This window comes from Oncorhynchus mykiss, chromosome 15, assembly GCF_057628025.1.
Source record: "Oncorhynchus mykiss isolate SJ-2025 chromosome 15, ASM5762802v1, whole genome shotgun sequence".
Lineage (NCBI taxonomy): Eukaryota > Metazoa > Chordata > Actinopteri > Salmoniformes > Salmonidae > Oncorhynchus > Oncorhynchus mykiss.
This window is the reverse complement of record NC_143036.1, coordinates 22,900,260-22,918,610: the sequence shown is the minus strand read 5'-3', so window position 1 is coordinate 22,918,610 and position 18,351 is coordinate 22,900,260. Positions and strand designations below refer to the sequence as shown.

Below are 18,351 nucleotides of genomic sequence, written 5' to 3'. Positions count from 1 at the left end.
AGAGGCCTCACTGGATAGAGAGGGGGAGGGAGAGAGAGAGGCCTCACTTGATAGATGGGGAGGGAGAGAGAGGCCTCACTGGATAGAGGTGGGGAGGGAGAGAGAGGCCTCACTGGATAGAAGTGGGGAGGGGGAGAGAGAGGCCTCACTGGATAGAGATGGGGAGGGGGGGAGAGAGGCCTCACTGGATAGAGATGGGGAGGGGGAGAGAGGCCTCACTGGATAGAGATGGGGAGGGGGAGAGAGAGGCCTCACTGGATAGAGATGGGGAGGGAGAGAGAGAGGCCTCACTGGATAGAGATGGGGAGGGGGAGAGAGAGGCCTCACTGGATAGAGATGGGGAGGGGGAGAGAGAGAGGCCTCACTGGATAGAGATGGGGAGGGGGAGAGAGAGAGGCCTCACTGGATAGAGATGGGGAGGGGGAGAGAGAGGCCTCACTGGATAGAGATGGGGAGGGAGAGAGAGAGGCCTCACTGGATAGAGATGGGGAGGGAGAGAGAGAGGCCTCACTGGATAGAGATGGGGAGGGAGAGAGAGAGGCCTCACTGGATAGAGATGGGGAGGCCTCACTGAATAAAGAGAGGGAGAGAGACAGAGAAGTGGATAGTGGGCCATAGAGAGTAGTAATCCAGTTCCAAAGCCCAGGGCGATACTCTGCATGCCTCAGTGAGCACTGGCTATTTCAACAACGTGCCATACCCCCTCCCCTCTCTGCTGCACTGGACGGGTCACACAGACACAGACACATTGCGTGGCGGATTGGGTTTCCCCTTTGTCACATGCAGACATTGAACTTTGGGGTTGTTGGGGTGAGAGCATTCTCATGGACTCAGGGGAAGTTAGCTGCTGTGCCATCACACTAACTGGCTGATTGGTTTCCCAGACAGGATCCATACTGGTCTCTTTTGGATTCAAACTCCCTGTAGAAGAAAAGCTATTAGCCTACTGTAGCTACCTAATACTAACTTCTGTGTCGACCTCTGATAAGTCAAAGTCCTTGATTTAGGCTAGGCCTTTTGCTTTTACAATATTGTAATAATATTGGCTGGATGAAAAATCTGAACATGTTAATGAAGAAATCGTCATTCTGATTTGATAAAACAGTGCCATCCTTTCAGCTGATCAAAAAATACATGCCAAAGGTCTTCAGCTGTCTGTTTGAGTGGTAGAGTGAGATCAGTGCTGTTGACCAATGAGTGACCTGACCTGGTTCTCATGTGCCCTTTGTGTGTGTGAAGACTGGCGTGAAGGGAGAGGTCCCAGCAGCTAGCCCATAGAGCTGCACTCCCTCCTCCCTGTCTTCCTGCCTGCCCATGGAAACTACCCCACCACCGCTGTTTGCTCAGGACTTTGTGTGTGTGTGTGTGTGCACACGTGTGAGTGTCTCTCTTTCCCTTCCATATTGAGCCCATTGACATGCACTTTCCCCTAGGCTGCCATGTTTCCACATGTTGGCGCTGGCTCAGGAGACTTGGACCCTTCACTCAACATGGGGTCACCTCTCCTCCCCCAGGGCAGCTTGGCTCTCCTCTCTCTCTCTCTCTCGCCAATGTGTTCATTCAATTATTGTAACTGTGCTGCTGGTTGTAATGGCACACTGTGTGCGCGCATGTGTATGTGTGTGCATGCACTTGTGTTTCAGAACAGCAGAGACGGATGTTATTCTACTTAATGAAACGCTAAGCGGGCCTGGGGAACAAGTTTACTGCAGAGCAGGCTCGCTCTCGCTCGCTCTCTCTCTCTCTTTCTCTCTCTCCCTCTCTCTCTCTCTCGCTCTCTCTCTCTCAGGTTTAAAGAAGCTTTAAGTGGAGCCCTGTGGTGCCCTGGAGTAGCTTGGGGGATGGACGTGGTGTTAGCAATAGCATTAGCAGGGAGATAATTGATTGGCCTGCTAGATTAGCATCCTAAGCTAATGCAAAGGGCACCACACTGCTGACCTCCGCTAACAGTCACTCCAGTCCATATGGAGCCCCTCTGTGACTCGACTGCTCACCTGGACAAGGCTGTAATGCTCCCTGTGGTGGGGGCTACTCAATGGACAAATACTTGAGTAGCCTAGAAGAGAAAATTAGATTGCGCATGTTAACAGGATGAGATGCCCTACTACTCTCCTTTTGAGACTGACCGTTCAGCCTAATGTGTATTACGTTGAGAAGAGGGGGATCGTTCAGCCAAATGTGTATTACGTTGAGAAGAGGGGGATCGTTTAGCCAAATGTGTATTACGTTGAGAAGAGGGGGATCGTTCAGCCAAATGTGTATTACGTTGAGAAGAGGGGGATCGTTCAGCCAAATGTGTATTACGTTGAGAAGAGGGGGATCGTTCAGCCAAATGTGTATTACGTTGAGAAGAGGGGGATCGTTCAGCCTAATGTGTATTACGTTGAGAAGAGGGGGATCGTTCAGCCTAATGTGTATTACGTTGAGAAGAGGGGGATCGTTCAGCCTAACGTGTATTACGTTGAGAAGAGGGGGATCGTTCAGCCAAATGTGTATTACGTTGAGAAGAGGGGGATCGTTCAGCCTAATGTGTATTACGTTGAGAAGAGGGGGAACGTTCAGCCAAATGTGTATTACGTTGAGAAGAGGGGGATCGTTCAGCCTAATGTGTATTACGTTGAGAAGAGGGGGATCGTTCAGCCTAATGTGTATTACGTTGAGAAGAGGGGGATCGTTCAGCCTAATGTGTATTACGTTGAGAAGAGGGGGATCGTTCAGCCAAATGTGTATTACGTTGAGAAGAGGGGGATCGTTCAGCCTAATGTGTATTACGTTGAGAAGAGGGGGATCATTCAGCCAAATGTGTATTACGTTGAGAAGAGGGGGATCGTTCAGCCAAATGTGTATTACGTTGAGAAGAGGGGGATCGTTCAGCCAAATGTGTATTACGTTGAGAAGAGGGGGATCGTTCAGCCTAATGTGTATTACGTTGAGAAGAGGGGGATCGTTCAGCCTAATGTGTATTACGTTGAGAAGAGGGGGATCGTTCAGCCTAATGTGTATTACGTTGAGAAGAGGGGGATCGTTCAGCCTAATGTGTATTACGTTGAGAAGAGGGGGATCGTTCAGCCAAATGTGTATTACGTTGAGAAGAGGGGGATCGTTCAGCCTAATGTGTATTATGTTGAGAAGAGGGGGATCGTTCAGCCTAATGTGTATTACGTTGAGAAGAGGGGGATCGTTCAGCCTAATGTGTATTATGTTGAGAAGAGGGGGATCGTTCAGCCTAATGTGTATTACGTTGAGAAGAGGGGGATCGTTCAGCCTAATGTGTATTACGTTGAGAAGAGGGGGATCGTTCAGCCTAATGTGTATTACGTTGAGAAGAGGGGGATCGTTCAGCCAAATGTGTATTACGTTGAGAAGAGGGGGATCGTTCAGCCAAATGTGTATTACGTTGAGAAGAGGGGGATCGTTCAGCCTAATGTGTATTACGTTGAGAAGAGGGGGATCGTTCAGCCTAATGTGTATTACGTTGAGAAGAGGGGGATCGTTTAGCCAAATGTGTATTACGTTGAGAAGAGGGGGATCGTTCAGCCTAATGTGTATTACGTTGAGAAGAGGGGGATCGTTCAGCCTAATGTGTATTATGTTGAGAAGAGGGGGATCGTTCAGCCTAATGTGTATTACGTTGAGAAGAGGGGGATCGTTCAGCCTAATGTGTATTACGTTGAGAAGAGGGGGATCGTTCAGCCTAATGTGTATTACGTTGAGAAGAGGGGGATCGTTCAGCCTAATGTGTATTATGTTGAGAAGAGGGGGATCGTTTTTCATAGCTGTATCGGCGTATCGTATTTGCGGATGACATTTTCTGTGTATTAGAATGTAATCTTTTAGAATAGAATATCCCTTAATTGCCGCTGCACTTCCGTTAGTCTTAATCCCCCCCCCCCCCCCCCCCCCGCCCTCCCAAGCCCATTGTTGATCTGCTGTTCAGACCTCAGTTGACAACCCGTCCCCTGCCTTTACCCCCTCTCTTCTGTACGACCAGGAGGGCCCCATATCATCAATAACCCTGTCAAAAAAAGAGGGCTGAGTGAAGGATAGGAAGCGATCCCTCCCTGGCGATTGGCAGTGCCCCTGTCAGCACCATTCAATATGGATAATAGAGCTGTTTTGTTTTTTATTTTATTAATACAGAAGGGAAGTAGAGTGGAATGCATTTAGCCTGTTTCAGGTTCTGGCATGTGAAATCAGTGGAGAGAGGGGGGGACGGACGGAGGGGGGGGGCGGAGGGAGGGAGAGGGATGGACAGAGGGAGAAAGGGAGGGAGGGAGATGAAGACTGGGAGGGAGGGAGACTGAGGGAGAGAAAGTCCTGGTTGTAATAGATTTTGTGTTTTTCCTTTTTCCTCTTATTTTTTTATATTTCTTTTTAAGCTGATGGATATTTTGAGGCTCCGTGAGGAATGAGGAGAGGGAGGGGGTGGTGAGTCTTCTGATGAGGGTCAGCCTGAAATTAAAGAGAGCTATTCATGCAATTACAGTATGAGGCGGAAGGGGGGGGGTTGGGGTTGGGGGAAGAGCGCTCCAAAGCTCTTTTCCAGGCAGGATGGAGAGGGGAGGGGCTGGGTGAGGGAGGAATGTAGCCTCATTGGGCTCCCTGGGCCCCAGATGGAAGTTTATTATGTCAGTGGTGCTCCATGGCGGCACGTGAGGGCCCGGACCGTGGCTGCCAGCCCAGAGAAGGGGAGGATAAGAGCAATGGAGGAGGGTTAATCTCCAGAGCAAGGGGGATAGCCCATCTCAAGCAAATCCTACACTGAGCTCTACTGTGCCCGATGGCACTTGATCGTTTTGTCACTCTATCCCATCAATCCAACCCACTTCACCTTCCTCCTTCCATCCTCTTTCTTCTTCTCTCTTGTTCTCATCCTCCATTGATCATAGTGGCTAGTCTTTTGTTTTTTGTTTGAGTGGTGAAACAAAACAGGTCACCACAAAAATAGAAACAGACCGGACGATTCCCGTGTTCAGTTTCGCTGAAATGGGTCGGGGATCAATGGGATCTATCTTTCTTTGATTGAATGAATCCAGGGCACGGGAAATGTTTTGTCCGCTCAGACTGAACACATTCAAAGATATCCCATCCACGTAAATAGTTTGACAAGCTAGTATCGTGGAAATTGGTATCAAAATTATTATATTTCATATTAACCACTGATCCCAATACATACTATTCATCATTACATTTTCAGCAGATCAGATGTTGTACTGAGAGCTAAGGGCCCAAAACCCAGAAATATTATACTCAAAGACTCCCACATTCTCTGAAATGGGGCAATAGGCTACGTTCCAATAGTTTATTATGTACATGTGATGTGTGTGGCACTTTGGCATTAAGAGTTCATGTCACTTTGTGTGAGCCCCCTCGGATTAGAAGGGGGTTTCATCCCCGGTCCCACCACACCAAAACAGTACAGCAGCAACTGGCCAGACGTGCTCTCATCATCCAAAACAGCAATGACCTAGTTATGAATCCGCCCCTGGTGCACTCAGTGGTTAGAGGCTCTAAGAGGCTAAACTTTCAGCGCTAGGCTATAATTACTGGCCGTGCTAACAGAGGAACCAGTTTGAGCCCTCCGTGTCTGTGGAGAATACATAGAGAAGAGGAGGCTCTGAGAAACTGTCCCCCCCCCCCCCCCTAAAAAAACTGTTTTGGTTCTGTGCCGTGTTGTCTGAGTTTCCTCTGCCAGTTGGACGTCCCTGGTGTCCGGCATTATACTGGTCGCAAAGTTCAAACAGAATCCACTCTGTTTGGTACCAAGTGACTAACGTTGAAAATATCCAGATTTGTATTTATTTTTTTGCAGTTGGGGCAGTTTGTTTCCCCTAATGGTGGGTCAGGACGTGGGACCAAGTCACAGTTGTAGTTTGAGACTCAGCTGTGATGATTTGATTAGTGGGTCACAATGCTGAAACATTTAGCAACCACTGAGTTGGAGGGAAAACAAAGCTGATAACATGATTTTCCTGATGCAGCCTTTAGTTAGTGCTCCATGGGGTGTTCGTGGCTGACCATATGGAGCAGAGTGCTTTACCAGACCTCGACCTGGGAAGGAGGTCTCCCTCGGTTTAGGTTTAATCCCACTCTGTTACCGTCACAGACCTTAAAACCAGGTTACTGTATCTCCTCTACCCATCTCCTCTACCCTTGACTGACACCCGATGGTGAGTCAGTGAAACTGCAAGGGGTTTTGCATTATCTCTCCAGAATTGCCTTAAGAGACAATAACAGAAAAGCACATTTCACCCTCAACTAGAGAGTTAGTTATATGCTGTGTCTCATGAGTTAAAGGGCAATTCTGCCACTTTTCAACCTCATTCATCTCCAGCACCGAACCAGTGTCTACATATTTGAAAACAGCTCAGTGGTAAAACAACATGTTTTTTTTACAGGGTAGTATTGAAGGTAAATTAAAATGTTGATTTTCAAAACCTGCAGTGAGTTTCTAGCCCAAGGGAGGGTATTTTTCTTGCTCCCCACCTCACCGCTGATCTGTGTTTGAAAAAGCACTTTTTAAAATGTTAACTTTTGACTATGGACTTTTTAACTTCATATATAATATGGCATTTTTCACATATGTTGACACTGGTATTGGGCTGGAGATAAGGAAAATGAGGTTAAAGTGGTGGAGTTGCCCTTTTAAACTACCTTGTTTTCTTACCTCCGCGATAGCTGATCTTGCAGGACATGAGGGGTGGAAGCAATATAGCGGAATCCTATTCACCTATCAAGTGTTAATGAAGAAAAAGACCTGAGGAAAGGACTTTCATTCTCCAAGTATTGAGACATGAACCATGTGTTTTAATATCACTCAAGGACATTACTGTACACTCAGATGTGCAGGCGTGGGCTCACTGTGACTCACCTGTCTGGAAGATAATAAAGATAATGAATGAGGAGAGGTTGTTGGCTTTCTCTCTCAGCTGTCTGCCCTTTGCAAAGTACATTGACTGGAGTCATCACTGATTTTCGATGGGGCCTCTCTCTCTCTCGCTCTCTCTCTGTGACGGGTTTGGCCAATTGTTGGATGATGGATCCTATACTCGGAGAGGGACGAGACTGGGTAGACAGACCGACATAGACAGACCGGAGACAAGTCACCCACCCAGGCTTAGCCACTGGACATGTCATGCCAGGTGCAGCCGAGGAGCAACACAGTACTAGCACAACAACCGCTCCAGAGAAATAGGATTACTAGTCATTCCATAATGTGCACAGCGCAACACCACAGAGCAATGCAGCGTACAGCTACACCACCTGAGAAAATATAATACAGCATAACCCACAACCACATACCGTGAGTTTAGACCCATGTGACAATACAGTACAGCAGGTTCTACATGAAGCCTACCACTCAGCTGACCTAAGTCTGACGTCCCTCTGATCTACCTTTCTGTGTTTTCAACCTGGCATGTGGCAAGCGCTGGATTTTCAGCCTTAGAACCAAAACAACTTCTGAAACTCCCTCCCTACCCAGACAGGACCCAATTCATGTTGGCTTCAAGGGAGCCCAAGTCTATTTTTGATAAGCCTCAGTCTTTCAACAAACTTTCTCGTGTCTCGCTTTCCAACTTAATTGGGTGGCAGTCACTGCGGGTCAGGAGTAAATTAAGTTAGTTTCACGTGTCACACAAGGTGTCGTGTGGAAAGGGGCACAGGGTGGTGTTTTTTCCCCCTGCTAGTTCCTCATGTCATCAAGACTCAAGACTGGAAAAAGTACCCAGTTGTAATACTTGAGTAAAGGTAAAGATACCTTTTTAATAGAAAATGATTCAAGTAAAAGTGAAAGTCACCCAGTAAAATACTACTTGAGTAAAAGTCTAAAACTATTTGGTTTTCAATATACTGAAGTATCAAAATGAAATGTAATTGGTGAAATATACTTGATTATCTGAAGTTAAAGTATAAATCATTTCAAATGTCTTATATTAAGCAAACTGGATGGCACCATTTTATTGTATAATTTTTCTTTAAGGATGGCCTGGGGCACACTCCAACATCATTTACCAAGCATGTCTTTAGTGAGTCTGCCAGATCAAAAGGCAGTCAGGATGACCAGGGATAAGTGTGTGAATTGGACCATTTTCCTGTCCTACTAAGCATTCAAAATGTAACAAGTACTTTTGGGTGTCAGGGAAAATGTATGGAGTAAAAAGTACATTTTCTTTAGGAATGTAGTGAAGTAAAAATAGTAAAAAATAAATAAATAGTAAAGTACAGATTCCCCCCAAAAATGCTTAAGTAGTCCTTTTAAAGTATTTTTTACTTAAGTACTTTACACAACTGGTACTATGAGAGATAACAAGACTTTCAAATAGTTTACAGTCTGTTGCTTGCCTGGTATTTACTTAGCCACATGATATGATGTGCACAATGGTTACCTAGTAATGACCTTTTACATTTGTTGGGATGAATTGAAGCAGTGCTTCGTAAGTACTAGGAAATAGACATAAGACACCGTTGTTTGTAATAACCATCTGAAATAGGACTGTAAAGTAAAGTATTATCCCTCAGGCACTAAGAACTGCCAGTGATTTTAAAAGGCACGCTGTTTCCGTTCCATGTCATTTAGTTATATTAACTATATTAGATATTTTCATATTAACTTTGTGGCGTACTGTGTTGTGAAATATTCATAATATTATTTACAAATCACAATCGTATGATCATGTGGTGAATCAAACCGTGTCAATAGTGTTATTGTAGTGCACTATCCCTAATTAGTGTGCTATGTTAGAACCAATCCCTCTAGTGAGATGGAGCCTTCCACACTCCCTTGATCTAGATACAATATCTAGCTGTCTCCCATGGGGGATACTGGAATAGACTCAAGTTCAAGTCGTTTTGACATCCCCCGGAGAAGTTTTGGAACAGAGTGCCATTGCTTTAAGCCACACACACACACGGCACCTCCGAAGCCCACCCAAGAGGAGACCCATAACCTTGTCTGGTGAACTAGCAGGACTTATCACTGTCTGTGGCTGGCTACAGAGGGAAACAGACTCTTAAAAAGGGTCTCTCCTCATTAACAGTGGCCATATATCATTATGAAGGGTTGTCTATGTCAACGCCAGGAGTGGATCACTCAACAGCTAGCTTCGCCTGGGGCAAAATCACCCAGGTGGTGGAATAACAGTAAAATGTTCCACCTCAACCCTGGAATGTCAAATAGCTGTACAGCTAAAGCTACTGTCCAGACCTAGCTTGAAGGCAGCATAACCCCCACCACCAGACAGGAGCCCAGACCTAGCTGTAAGGCAGTATAACCCCCACCACCAGACAGGAGCCCAGACCTAGCTGTAAGGCAGTATAACCCCCACCACTAGACAGGAGCCCAGACCGAGCTGGAAGGCAGCATAACCCCCACCACCAGACAGGAGACCAGACCTAGCTGTAAGGCAGTATAACCCCCACCACTAGACAGGAGCCCAGACCGAGCTGGAAGGCAGCATAACCCCCACCACCAGACAGGAGACCAGACCTAGCTGGAAGGCAGTATAACCCCCACCACCAGACAGGAGACCAGACCTAGCTGGAAGGCAGCTTACCCCCACCACCAGACAGGAAACCAGACCTAGCTGGAAGGCAGCATACCCACCACCACCAGACAGGAGACCAGACCTAGCTGGAAGGCAGTATAACCCCCACCACCAGACAGGAGACCAGACCTAGCTGGAAGGCAGCTTACCCCCACTACCAGACAGGAAACCAGACCTAGCTGGAAGGCAGCATACCCACCACCACCAGACAGGAGACCAGACCTAGCGGGAAGGCGGCTTACTCCCACCACCAGACAGGAGACCAGACGTAGCTGGAAGACAGCATACCCACCACCACCAGACAGGAGACCAGACCTAGCTGGAAGGCAGTATAACCCCCACCACCAAACAGGAGACCAGACCTAGCTGGAAGGCAGCATACCCCCCACCACCAGACAGGAGACCAGACCTAGCTGGAAGGCAGCATACCCACCACCACCAGACAGGAGACTAGACCTAGCTGGAAGGCAGCATACCCCCCACCACCAGACAGGAGACCAGACCTAGCTGGAAGGCAGCATACCCCACCACCAGACCGGAGACCAAACCTAGCTGGAAGGCAGCATACCCCCCACCACCAGACCGGAGACCAGACCTAGCTGGAAGGCAGTATAACCCCCACCACCAGACCGGAGACCAGACCTAGCTGGAAGGCAGCATAACCCCCACCACCAGACAGGAGACCAGACCTAGCTGGAAGGCAGCATACCCCCCACCACCAGACAGGAGACCAGACCTAGCTGGAAGGCAGCATACCCCCCACCACCAGACAGGAGACCAGACCTAGCTGGAAGGCAGCATACCCCACCACCAGACCGGAGACCAAACCTAGCTGGAAGGCAGCATACCCCACCACCAGACCGGAGACCAAACCTAGCTGGAAGGCAGTATAACCACCACCAGACAGGAGACCAGACCTAGCTGGAAGGCAGCATACCCCCCACCACCAGACAGGAGACCAGACCTAGCTGGAAGGCAGCATACCCCCCACCACCAGACAGGAGACCAGACCTAGCTGGAAGGCAGCATACCCCCCACCACCGGACAGGAGACCAGACCTAGCGGGAAGGCAGCTTACTCCCACCACCAGACAGGAGACCAGACGTAGCTGGAAGGCAGCATACCCACCACCACCAGACATGAGAAACACAGTAATCACAGTCATCAATCATTCAGTGATTGGTCATTGAGGACAGGCTATCCCAGACTCCCAAAGAATATAGCAAATCACTGGTTGAGGTTAAGACGTTAGTGACAGAGAGAGAGTAGTGAATTGCAAAATGAAAGGTTTGAATGTTTGTACTGATAAGATGTGTGGTTTTACATCCAATGCACACCAGCATATAGCCAGCCTGTCAAATCCGAAAAGCAAGCAGCTTGTAAAATACTACTATTACGGTTTCAACTTGGTTGTGTGTTTGTATGGAAAAGATGAGATCTTTAACCGGTTGGTGTGTGTCCACAGTGCAGCAGGAGAAGAGATCTTTAACCAGTGTGTGTGTGTGTCCACAGTGCAGCAGGAGGAGAGATCTTTAACCAGTGTGTGTCCACAGTGCAGCAGGAGGAGAGATCTTTAACCAGTGTGTGTGTGTCCACAGTGCAGCAGGAGGAGAGATCTTTAACCAGTGTGTGGCGGAGCGGGACGAGGCCTTCAAAGAGGAGGACGTGAAGAGGTTGATGAGACAAATCCTAGAGGGAGTTTCTTTCCTCCACAGGAACAACATGGTGCACCTGGACCTCAAGGTCAGTCCCTGAACCCCTGCTACACGCTTTACCAACGTTCTTGTTATATGCATGTGATCACATCGTCCACCTTGTGGTTAAAGGGATAGTGTGACATTTTGGCCATTTTTTTTCCTTCTGCTTACCCAGAGACGGATGAACTCGCGGATACCAATTTTTTGGGAGGTATGCGTGCAGTTTGAAGGACGTTGCTAACTAGCAAAAAAGCTTAATTGCCAGAATGTTGCCCTATCTCTTTAAAGATGGAATCAAGCTTTAATATCGCTGTTTAGACGCAATACCAAACACACGCAAGTTAGCCACACTGGACCTCCTCTGAGGCTGCTGTGTTTTTCTTTCTTCCTCTCCAGCCCCAGAACATTCTGCTGACCAGCGATGCTCTTCTGGGGGACATCAAGATCGTGGACTTTGGTCTGTCCAGGATGGTGAGCAGCAGTCAGGAGCTCAGGGAGATCATGGGGACCCCGGAGTATGTGGGTAAGTAGTGCAGCACACGCCATTTTGTTATGGACATCATGGTCACTGCACTCAACATGTCCAAAATCTGTAAAGGGATAGTTCACCCAAATAAAATAAAGACAAATGTTTTGCAGCTCCAGAAATCCTGAATTACGAGCCGATTAGCACAGCGACAGATATGTGGTAAGTGGCATTTCACTGTACTGTAACTTAGTGCAACAGTACGTTGTATGGCTTGTGATTTGAATTATCCAAAAGCTTATTTGAAAAAGGGATAGAAAATGGAAAACTTCACACATGAAAGAAAACAGCACCGTCCCATTATGCACATGTAAAGTTCTGAGTTTATCTTAGAGAGAAAATCTGGAACTTATTTCCAGTGGCTGTCTAACCGTTTGTCACTGTAAATGGCTGACAGGAGTATTGGTGTGCTGGCCTATGTGATGCTGACGGGCATATCTCCCTTCCTGGGAGAGGACAAGCAGGAGACATTCCTCAACATCTCCCAGATCAACATCAGCTACCAGGAGGAGGAGCTGGAGCATGTAGACCAGGCCGCCATCACCTTCATCAAAGCCCTGCTCATCAAAGAACCCCAGTGAGTAATGACTCTCTTTAAAGCCCTAAGAATGAATACAAATATAAATGCAACAATTTAAGCATTTTTACTGAGTTACAGTTCAATTGAAATAAATAAATTCTATGGCAACAGCTCTGGTGGACATTGCTGCAGTCAGCATGCCAATAGCAACACTTGAGACATCTGTGGCATTTTAGTGGCCTTTTATTGTCCCCAGCACAAGGTGCAGCTGTGTAATGATCATGGTGTTTAATCAACTTATTGATATGCCACGCCTGTCAGGTTGATGTATTATCTTGGCAAATGAGAAATACTCAGTAACAGGGATGTAAACAAATTTGTGTTCAAAACTGCGCTTTTTGTGCGAATGGAACATTTCTAGGCTCTTTACACTTGTTGCATTTATATTTTTGTTCAGTGTATACAGTGCATTCGGAAAGTATTCATACCTCTTGACCTTTTCCACATTTTGTTACGCTACAGCCTTATTCTAAAATGGATTACATAAAAAAAAATCCTCCTCTCAATACCCCATAATGACAAAGCAAAAAAATAAAAATAAAATATTTTTGCAAATTAATTGAAAATATTAAACAAAAATACCTTATTTACATAAGTATTCAGACCCGTTGCTATGAGACTTGAGATTGAGCTCAAGTGCATCCTGTTTCCATTGATCATCCTTGGTGTTTCTACAACTTGATTGGAGTCCACCTGTGGTACATCTAGTTGATTGGACATGATTTGGAAAGGCACACACCTGTCTATATAAGGTCCCACAGTTGAGAGTGCATGTCAGAGCAAAAACCAAGCCATGGTGTCGAAGGAATTGTTCGTAGAGCTCCGAGACAGGATTGTGTCGAGGCAAAGAGCTGGGGAAGGGTACTAAAAAATGTCTGCTGCATTGAAGGACCCCAAGAACACAGTGGCCTCCATCATTCTTAAATGGAATGAGTTTGGAACCACCAAGACACTTCATAGAGCTGGCTGCCCGGCCAAACTGAGCAATCGGGGGAGAAAGGCCTTGGTCAGGGAGGTGACCAAGAACTCGATGGTCAATCGGAAAGAGCTCCAGAGTTCCTCTGTGGAGATAGGAGAACCTTCCAGAAGGACAACCATCTCGGCAGCACTCCACCAATCAAGCCTTTATGGTTGTGGCCAGGCGGAATCACTCCTCAGTAAAAGGCACATGACAGCCCGCTTGGAATTTTCCAAAAGGCACCTAAAGACTCTTTGGCCTGATAGCCAAGCATCACGTCTGGAGGAGACCTTGCACCATTCCTACGGTGAAGCATGGTGGAGGCAGTATCATGCTGTGGGGATGTTTTTCAGTGACAGGGACTGGGAGACTAGGATGGAGTGAAAAATTAATAGGGCAAAGTACAAAGATCCTTGATGAAAACCTGCTCGGGACCTCAGACTAGGGCGAAGGTTCACCTTCCAACAGGACAACAATCCTACACACAGCCAAGACAGCGCAAGAGTGGCTTCGGGACAAGTCTCTGAATGTCCTTGAGAGGCCCAGCCAGAGCCCAGACTTGAACTCGATTGAACATCTCTGGAGAGACCTGAAAACAGCTGTGCAGAAATGCTCCCCATCTTACCTGACAGAGCTTGAGAGGATCTGCAGAGACGAATGGGAGAAACTCCCCAAATACAGGTATGCCAAGCTTGTAGCGTCATAGCCAAGAAGACTCGAGACTAATCGCTGCCAAAGGTGCTTCAACAAAGTACTGAGTAATTGTAAAAAAAATCAAGAAATAAAATACATTTACAAAAATTTGCAAACATTTCTAAAAACCTGTTTTTGCTTCGTCATTAAGGGGTATTGTGTGTAGATTGGTGATGGAAAAAATTATTTAATCCATTTTAAAATAAGGCTGTAACATAACATTTAGAATGAGGGGTCTAAATGCTTACCGAAGGCACTGTATATACAGTGCCTTGCGAAAGTATTCGACCCCTTGAACTTTGCGACCTTTTGCCACATTTCAGGCTTCAAACATAAAGAAATACAACTGTATTTTTTGTGAAGAATCAACAACAAGTGGGACACAATCATGAAGTGGAACGACATTTATTGGATATTTCAAACATTTTTAACAAATCAAAAACTGAAAAATTGGGCGTGCAAAATTATTCAGCCCCCTTAAGTTAATACTTTGTAGCGCCACCTTTTGCTGCGATTACAGCTGTAAGTCGCTTGGGGTATGTCTCTATCAGTTTTGCACATCGAGAGACTGAAATTTTTTCCCATTCCTCCTTGCAAAACAGCTCGAGCTCAGTGAGGTTGGATGGAGAGCATTTGTGAACAGCAGTTTTCAGTTCTTTCCACAGATTCTTGATTGGATTCAGGTCTGGACGTTGACTTGGCCATTCTAACACCTGGATATGTTTATTTTTGAACCATTCCATTGTAGATTTTGCTTTATGTTTTGGATCATTGTCTTGTTGGAAGACAAATCTCCGTCCCAGTCTCAGGTCTTTTGCAGACTCCATCAGGTTTTCTTCCAGAATGGTCCTGTATTTGGCTCCATCCATCTTCCCATCAATTTTAACCATGTTCCCTGTCCCTGCTGAAGAAAAGCAGGCCCAAACCATGATGCTGCCACCACCATGTTTGACAGTGGGGATGGTGTGTTCAGCTGTGTTGCTTTTACGCCAAACATAACGTTTTGCATTGTTGCCAAAAAGTTCCATTTTGGTTTCATCTGACCAGAGCACCTTCTTCCACATGTTTGGTGTGTCTCCCAGGTGGCTTGTGGCAAACTTTAAACAACACTTTTTATGGATATCTTTAAGAAATGGCTTTCTTCTTGCCACTCTTCCATAAAGGCCAGATTTGTGCAATATACAACTGATTGTTGTCCTATGGACAGAGTCTCCAACCTCAGCTGTAGATCCCTGCAGTTCATCCAGAGTGATCATGGGCCTCTTGGCTGCATCTCTGATCAGTCTTCTCCTTGTATGAGCTGAAAGTTTAGAGGGACGGCGAGGTCTTGGTAGATTTGCAGTGGTCTGATACTCCTTCCATTTCAATATTATCGCTTGCACAGTGCTCCTTGGGATGTTTAAAGCTTGGGAAATCTTTTTGTATCCAAATCCTGCTTTAAACTTTTTCACAACAGTATCTCGGACCTGCCTGGTGTGTTCCTTGTTCTTCATGATGCTCTCTGCGCTTTTAACGGACCTCTGAGACTATCACAGTGCAGGTGCATTTATACGGAGACTTGATTACACACAGGTGGATTGTATTTATCATCATTAGTCATTTAGGTCAACATTGGATCATTCAGAGATCCTCACTGAACATCTGGAGAGAGTTTGCTGCACTGAAAATAAAGGGGCTGAATAATTTTGCACGCCCAATTTTTCAGTTTTTGATTTGTTAAAAAAGTTTGAAATATCCAATAAATGTCGTTCCACTTCATGATTGTGTCCCACTTGTTGTTGATTCTTCACAAAAAAATACAGTTTTATATCTTTATGTTTGAAGCCTGAAATGTGGCAAAAGGTCGCAAAGTTCAAGGGGGCTGAATACTTTCGCAAGGCACTGTATATATGTCAGAAAATAGGTGCCTTGGGCAATCAAACCCACAGCCTTGGTGCTGAAACCCACCAAGCCAGTGAAGAAGGTGGATATTCCCATTGATTCCCTGGCCCCTCTCCTTTCTCCCAACAGGAACCGTGCCACAGCAGAAGAGTGCCTGCAGCACCAGTGGCTCCAGCCAAAAGAGAAAAAGGAGGCAGAGGCGACAACAGCGGTGAAAGAGACTATCGGCCCAACCAAGTGCCCCTCGGAGCCAGCCAGCCCTGAGAGCCCCATCAGGGAAGAGGAGAAGGAAGGAACAGAGGAGCTGATCGTGGTGGCAGCTTACACACTGGGCCAGTGTCGCCAGTCAACGGACAAGGAGGTCATAAACCCCGACCAAAAGGCTATCTCCAAGCGCTTCAAGTTCGAGGAGCCCTTTAGCGCCCTCCAAGAGGTCCCTGGGGAGTTCATATACTGAAGGACACAAACACACAGACACATACACACACAGACATCTCAACCTTTACACAAGGGGTCTTCTCTCCGGTCCTGGAGAGGTACTGGTTGTGTTGGGTCTCCCTCCTGCCGTTCACTAACACACCAGCTAATTCAGCCGATCACAGCCCTAATTGGTTGGTTAGTAAAATCAGGTACATTAAAGATGGCTTGGAGTGAAAGCCTTAACCACCCAGTAGCTCGCCAGGAACCATAGTGGAGAACCCCTGCTCTTACATCTAGGTGAAAGCGGTACAAAATGTCGCACTTACAAACCAGAATAAATATGACACTTTTTAACCCACCTCATGGTCTGAACTCGTAAGCCAAACTCTTTATTTTTTATTTTATTTTTTTCCTGTTGTTTTTTGTCTTATGTTGGTGCTGCTTTACTATACATGGGGATCGTTACTCCAGACTAAGGCCTAGATTCAGTCAGATCAAGCGTTAACCCATATCCGACACCCGCAGAGCTGATGTTTTGGCCGTGTCGGAAGTGGAACTGCGTTGGAGCTGTCAAATCAGAGCTGCTCTTGTGATCACTGTCACGAAACCACAGCCATCCCACTTGCATTAAAGTTCAGGACGAGAAAGTGTAGGCGATATAGAAATAATGACGCTTGAATGGAAAATCAATGAGCAAAATAATGAGGATTTCTATCCGCCTAATCCAAGTGTAGATTACATCTCACATTCCAGTGTTCGAACTTGTAAACAAGGCTGCATGGGATTTCTCTCAATGTGACTCTGTGCAGCCAATGGCGACATGCGCTTTAGGTATATTGCCGGGATCCGTTGTGGATTTGACAGCTCTAACGTGGTTCCACCTCCGACAATGTCAAAACATCAGCAATGTGGGTTTTGGCTAAAGCCGATCTGATTGAATCTGGCCCTAAGCCTTGTTGTGATACTTTTGTTTTGTTTTTGTTTTCTTCTTCTTTGGTGCCATGCTTGGAGAATTAGCAATGACTTGGGCCATAAATGCAATTGCATCTTTTTTTTTCCCTTCAGTTTTTTTGTCCATGTTTCGTCAGGCCATCTCTTTTCTTAAGGTGTTTTGTTTAAGGTTATAGATATCTTCTAAAATGGGAACGGGGGGAGAGAGGGTTAATTCTATGTATGTGAAACAAACGTTCTGTTGCTTTGAGAGTATATCTCTAAATAATACTGTTTAAAAAGCCATTGCACACGTTTGACCCAGAACTGGGAACATCCCATGGGTTTCAATCTCTTCGGGCAATAATTGCAAATAATTTACTTGTTTTTGCAGACGGCGCTTGTTTTTCTTTCCTAACTCCCAATAGTAATTACTGTATATCAAACGAGAGGCTCCTTATTATGGGAACAAATTTGTACATGAATGTCCTGATACTGTAAATAAAGATAAGTCTCTAAACCTTTTTTGAGTACGATTTGTTTTTTTGTGTTGTGGCCTTGAATGAAGACATTTATTTCAGAGGAGATGACATGTAATGTGTGTGTGTGTGTGTGTGTGTGTGTGCATGCGTACGACTGTATGATACATCTGCGTGGACACACTGGTAACTGTGTCCACTGGGTGGGGGTGAGGGAAAGGACAGGCTATTTGCCAAGCATCAGTGTGATGCCCCTCAGTCGAGGTCATAATACCCATAAAACCTAGCGGCCAAACAGAGAAACGGTTCTAATCGGTTTTCCACTATTCATTTTTCCCATAGAGGATTTTAGAAACACTTAAAAATATGGGCTGTGTTTCGTGTAGTCTTACCCTGGCTTGACATTTTGACATTTTGATAACTATGATACTTTGATAACTATGAAAATCTGATCTGAAAAATGCTACTTAGCATAAAAGTAGAAATCATGAAAGACAACTAAATCCCTGCTAGCTCCTGCACGTAATTTCTAGCTGATACCTTTGCTAACAGGTATTGTGTCAATTTAAAATTTGCACAAGACTGTTTACAGAATTGTCCATTTTAAAGAAATGTAGCCAATATATACATTAATACACTTAG

At 45.9% G+C, this 18,351-nt stretch overlaps 1 protein-coding gene across 2 annotated transcripts in view; it reads left to right on the top strand.

Annotated features, from left to right (window-relative positions):
- The window catches only part of LOC110489802 (serine/threonine-protein kinase 17A), a 46,705-nt gene extending 28,951 nt beyond the window's left edge, over positions 1-17,754 (top strand). For both annotated transcript variants that reach the window (XM_021562722.3, XM_021562723.3), the window contains 5 exons: positions 11,144-11,288; positions 11,639-11,765; positions 11,882-11,930; positions 12,166-12,345; positions 16,010-17,754. In XM_021562722.3, the coding sequence (XP_021418397.1) occupies positions 11,144-11,288; positions 11,639-11,765; positions 11,882-11,930; positions 12,166-12,345; positions 16,010-16,337 (829 nt within the window). In that variant the 3' untranslated portion in view covers positions 16,338-17,754. The remainder of the gene's footprint in view (positions 1-11,143; positions 11,289-11,638; positions 11,766-11,881; positions 11,931-12,165; positions 12,346-16,009) is intronic.
- Positions 17,755-18,351: the final 597 nt, after the last annotated feature.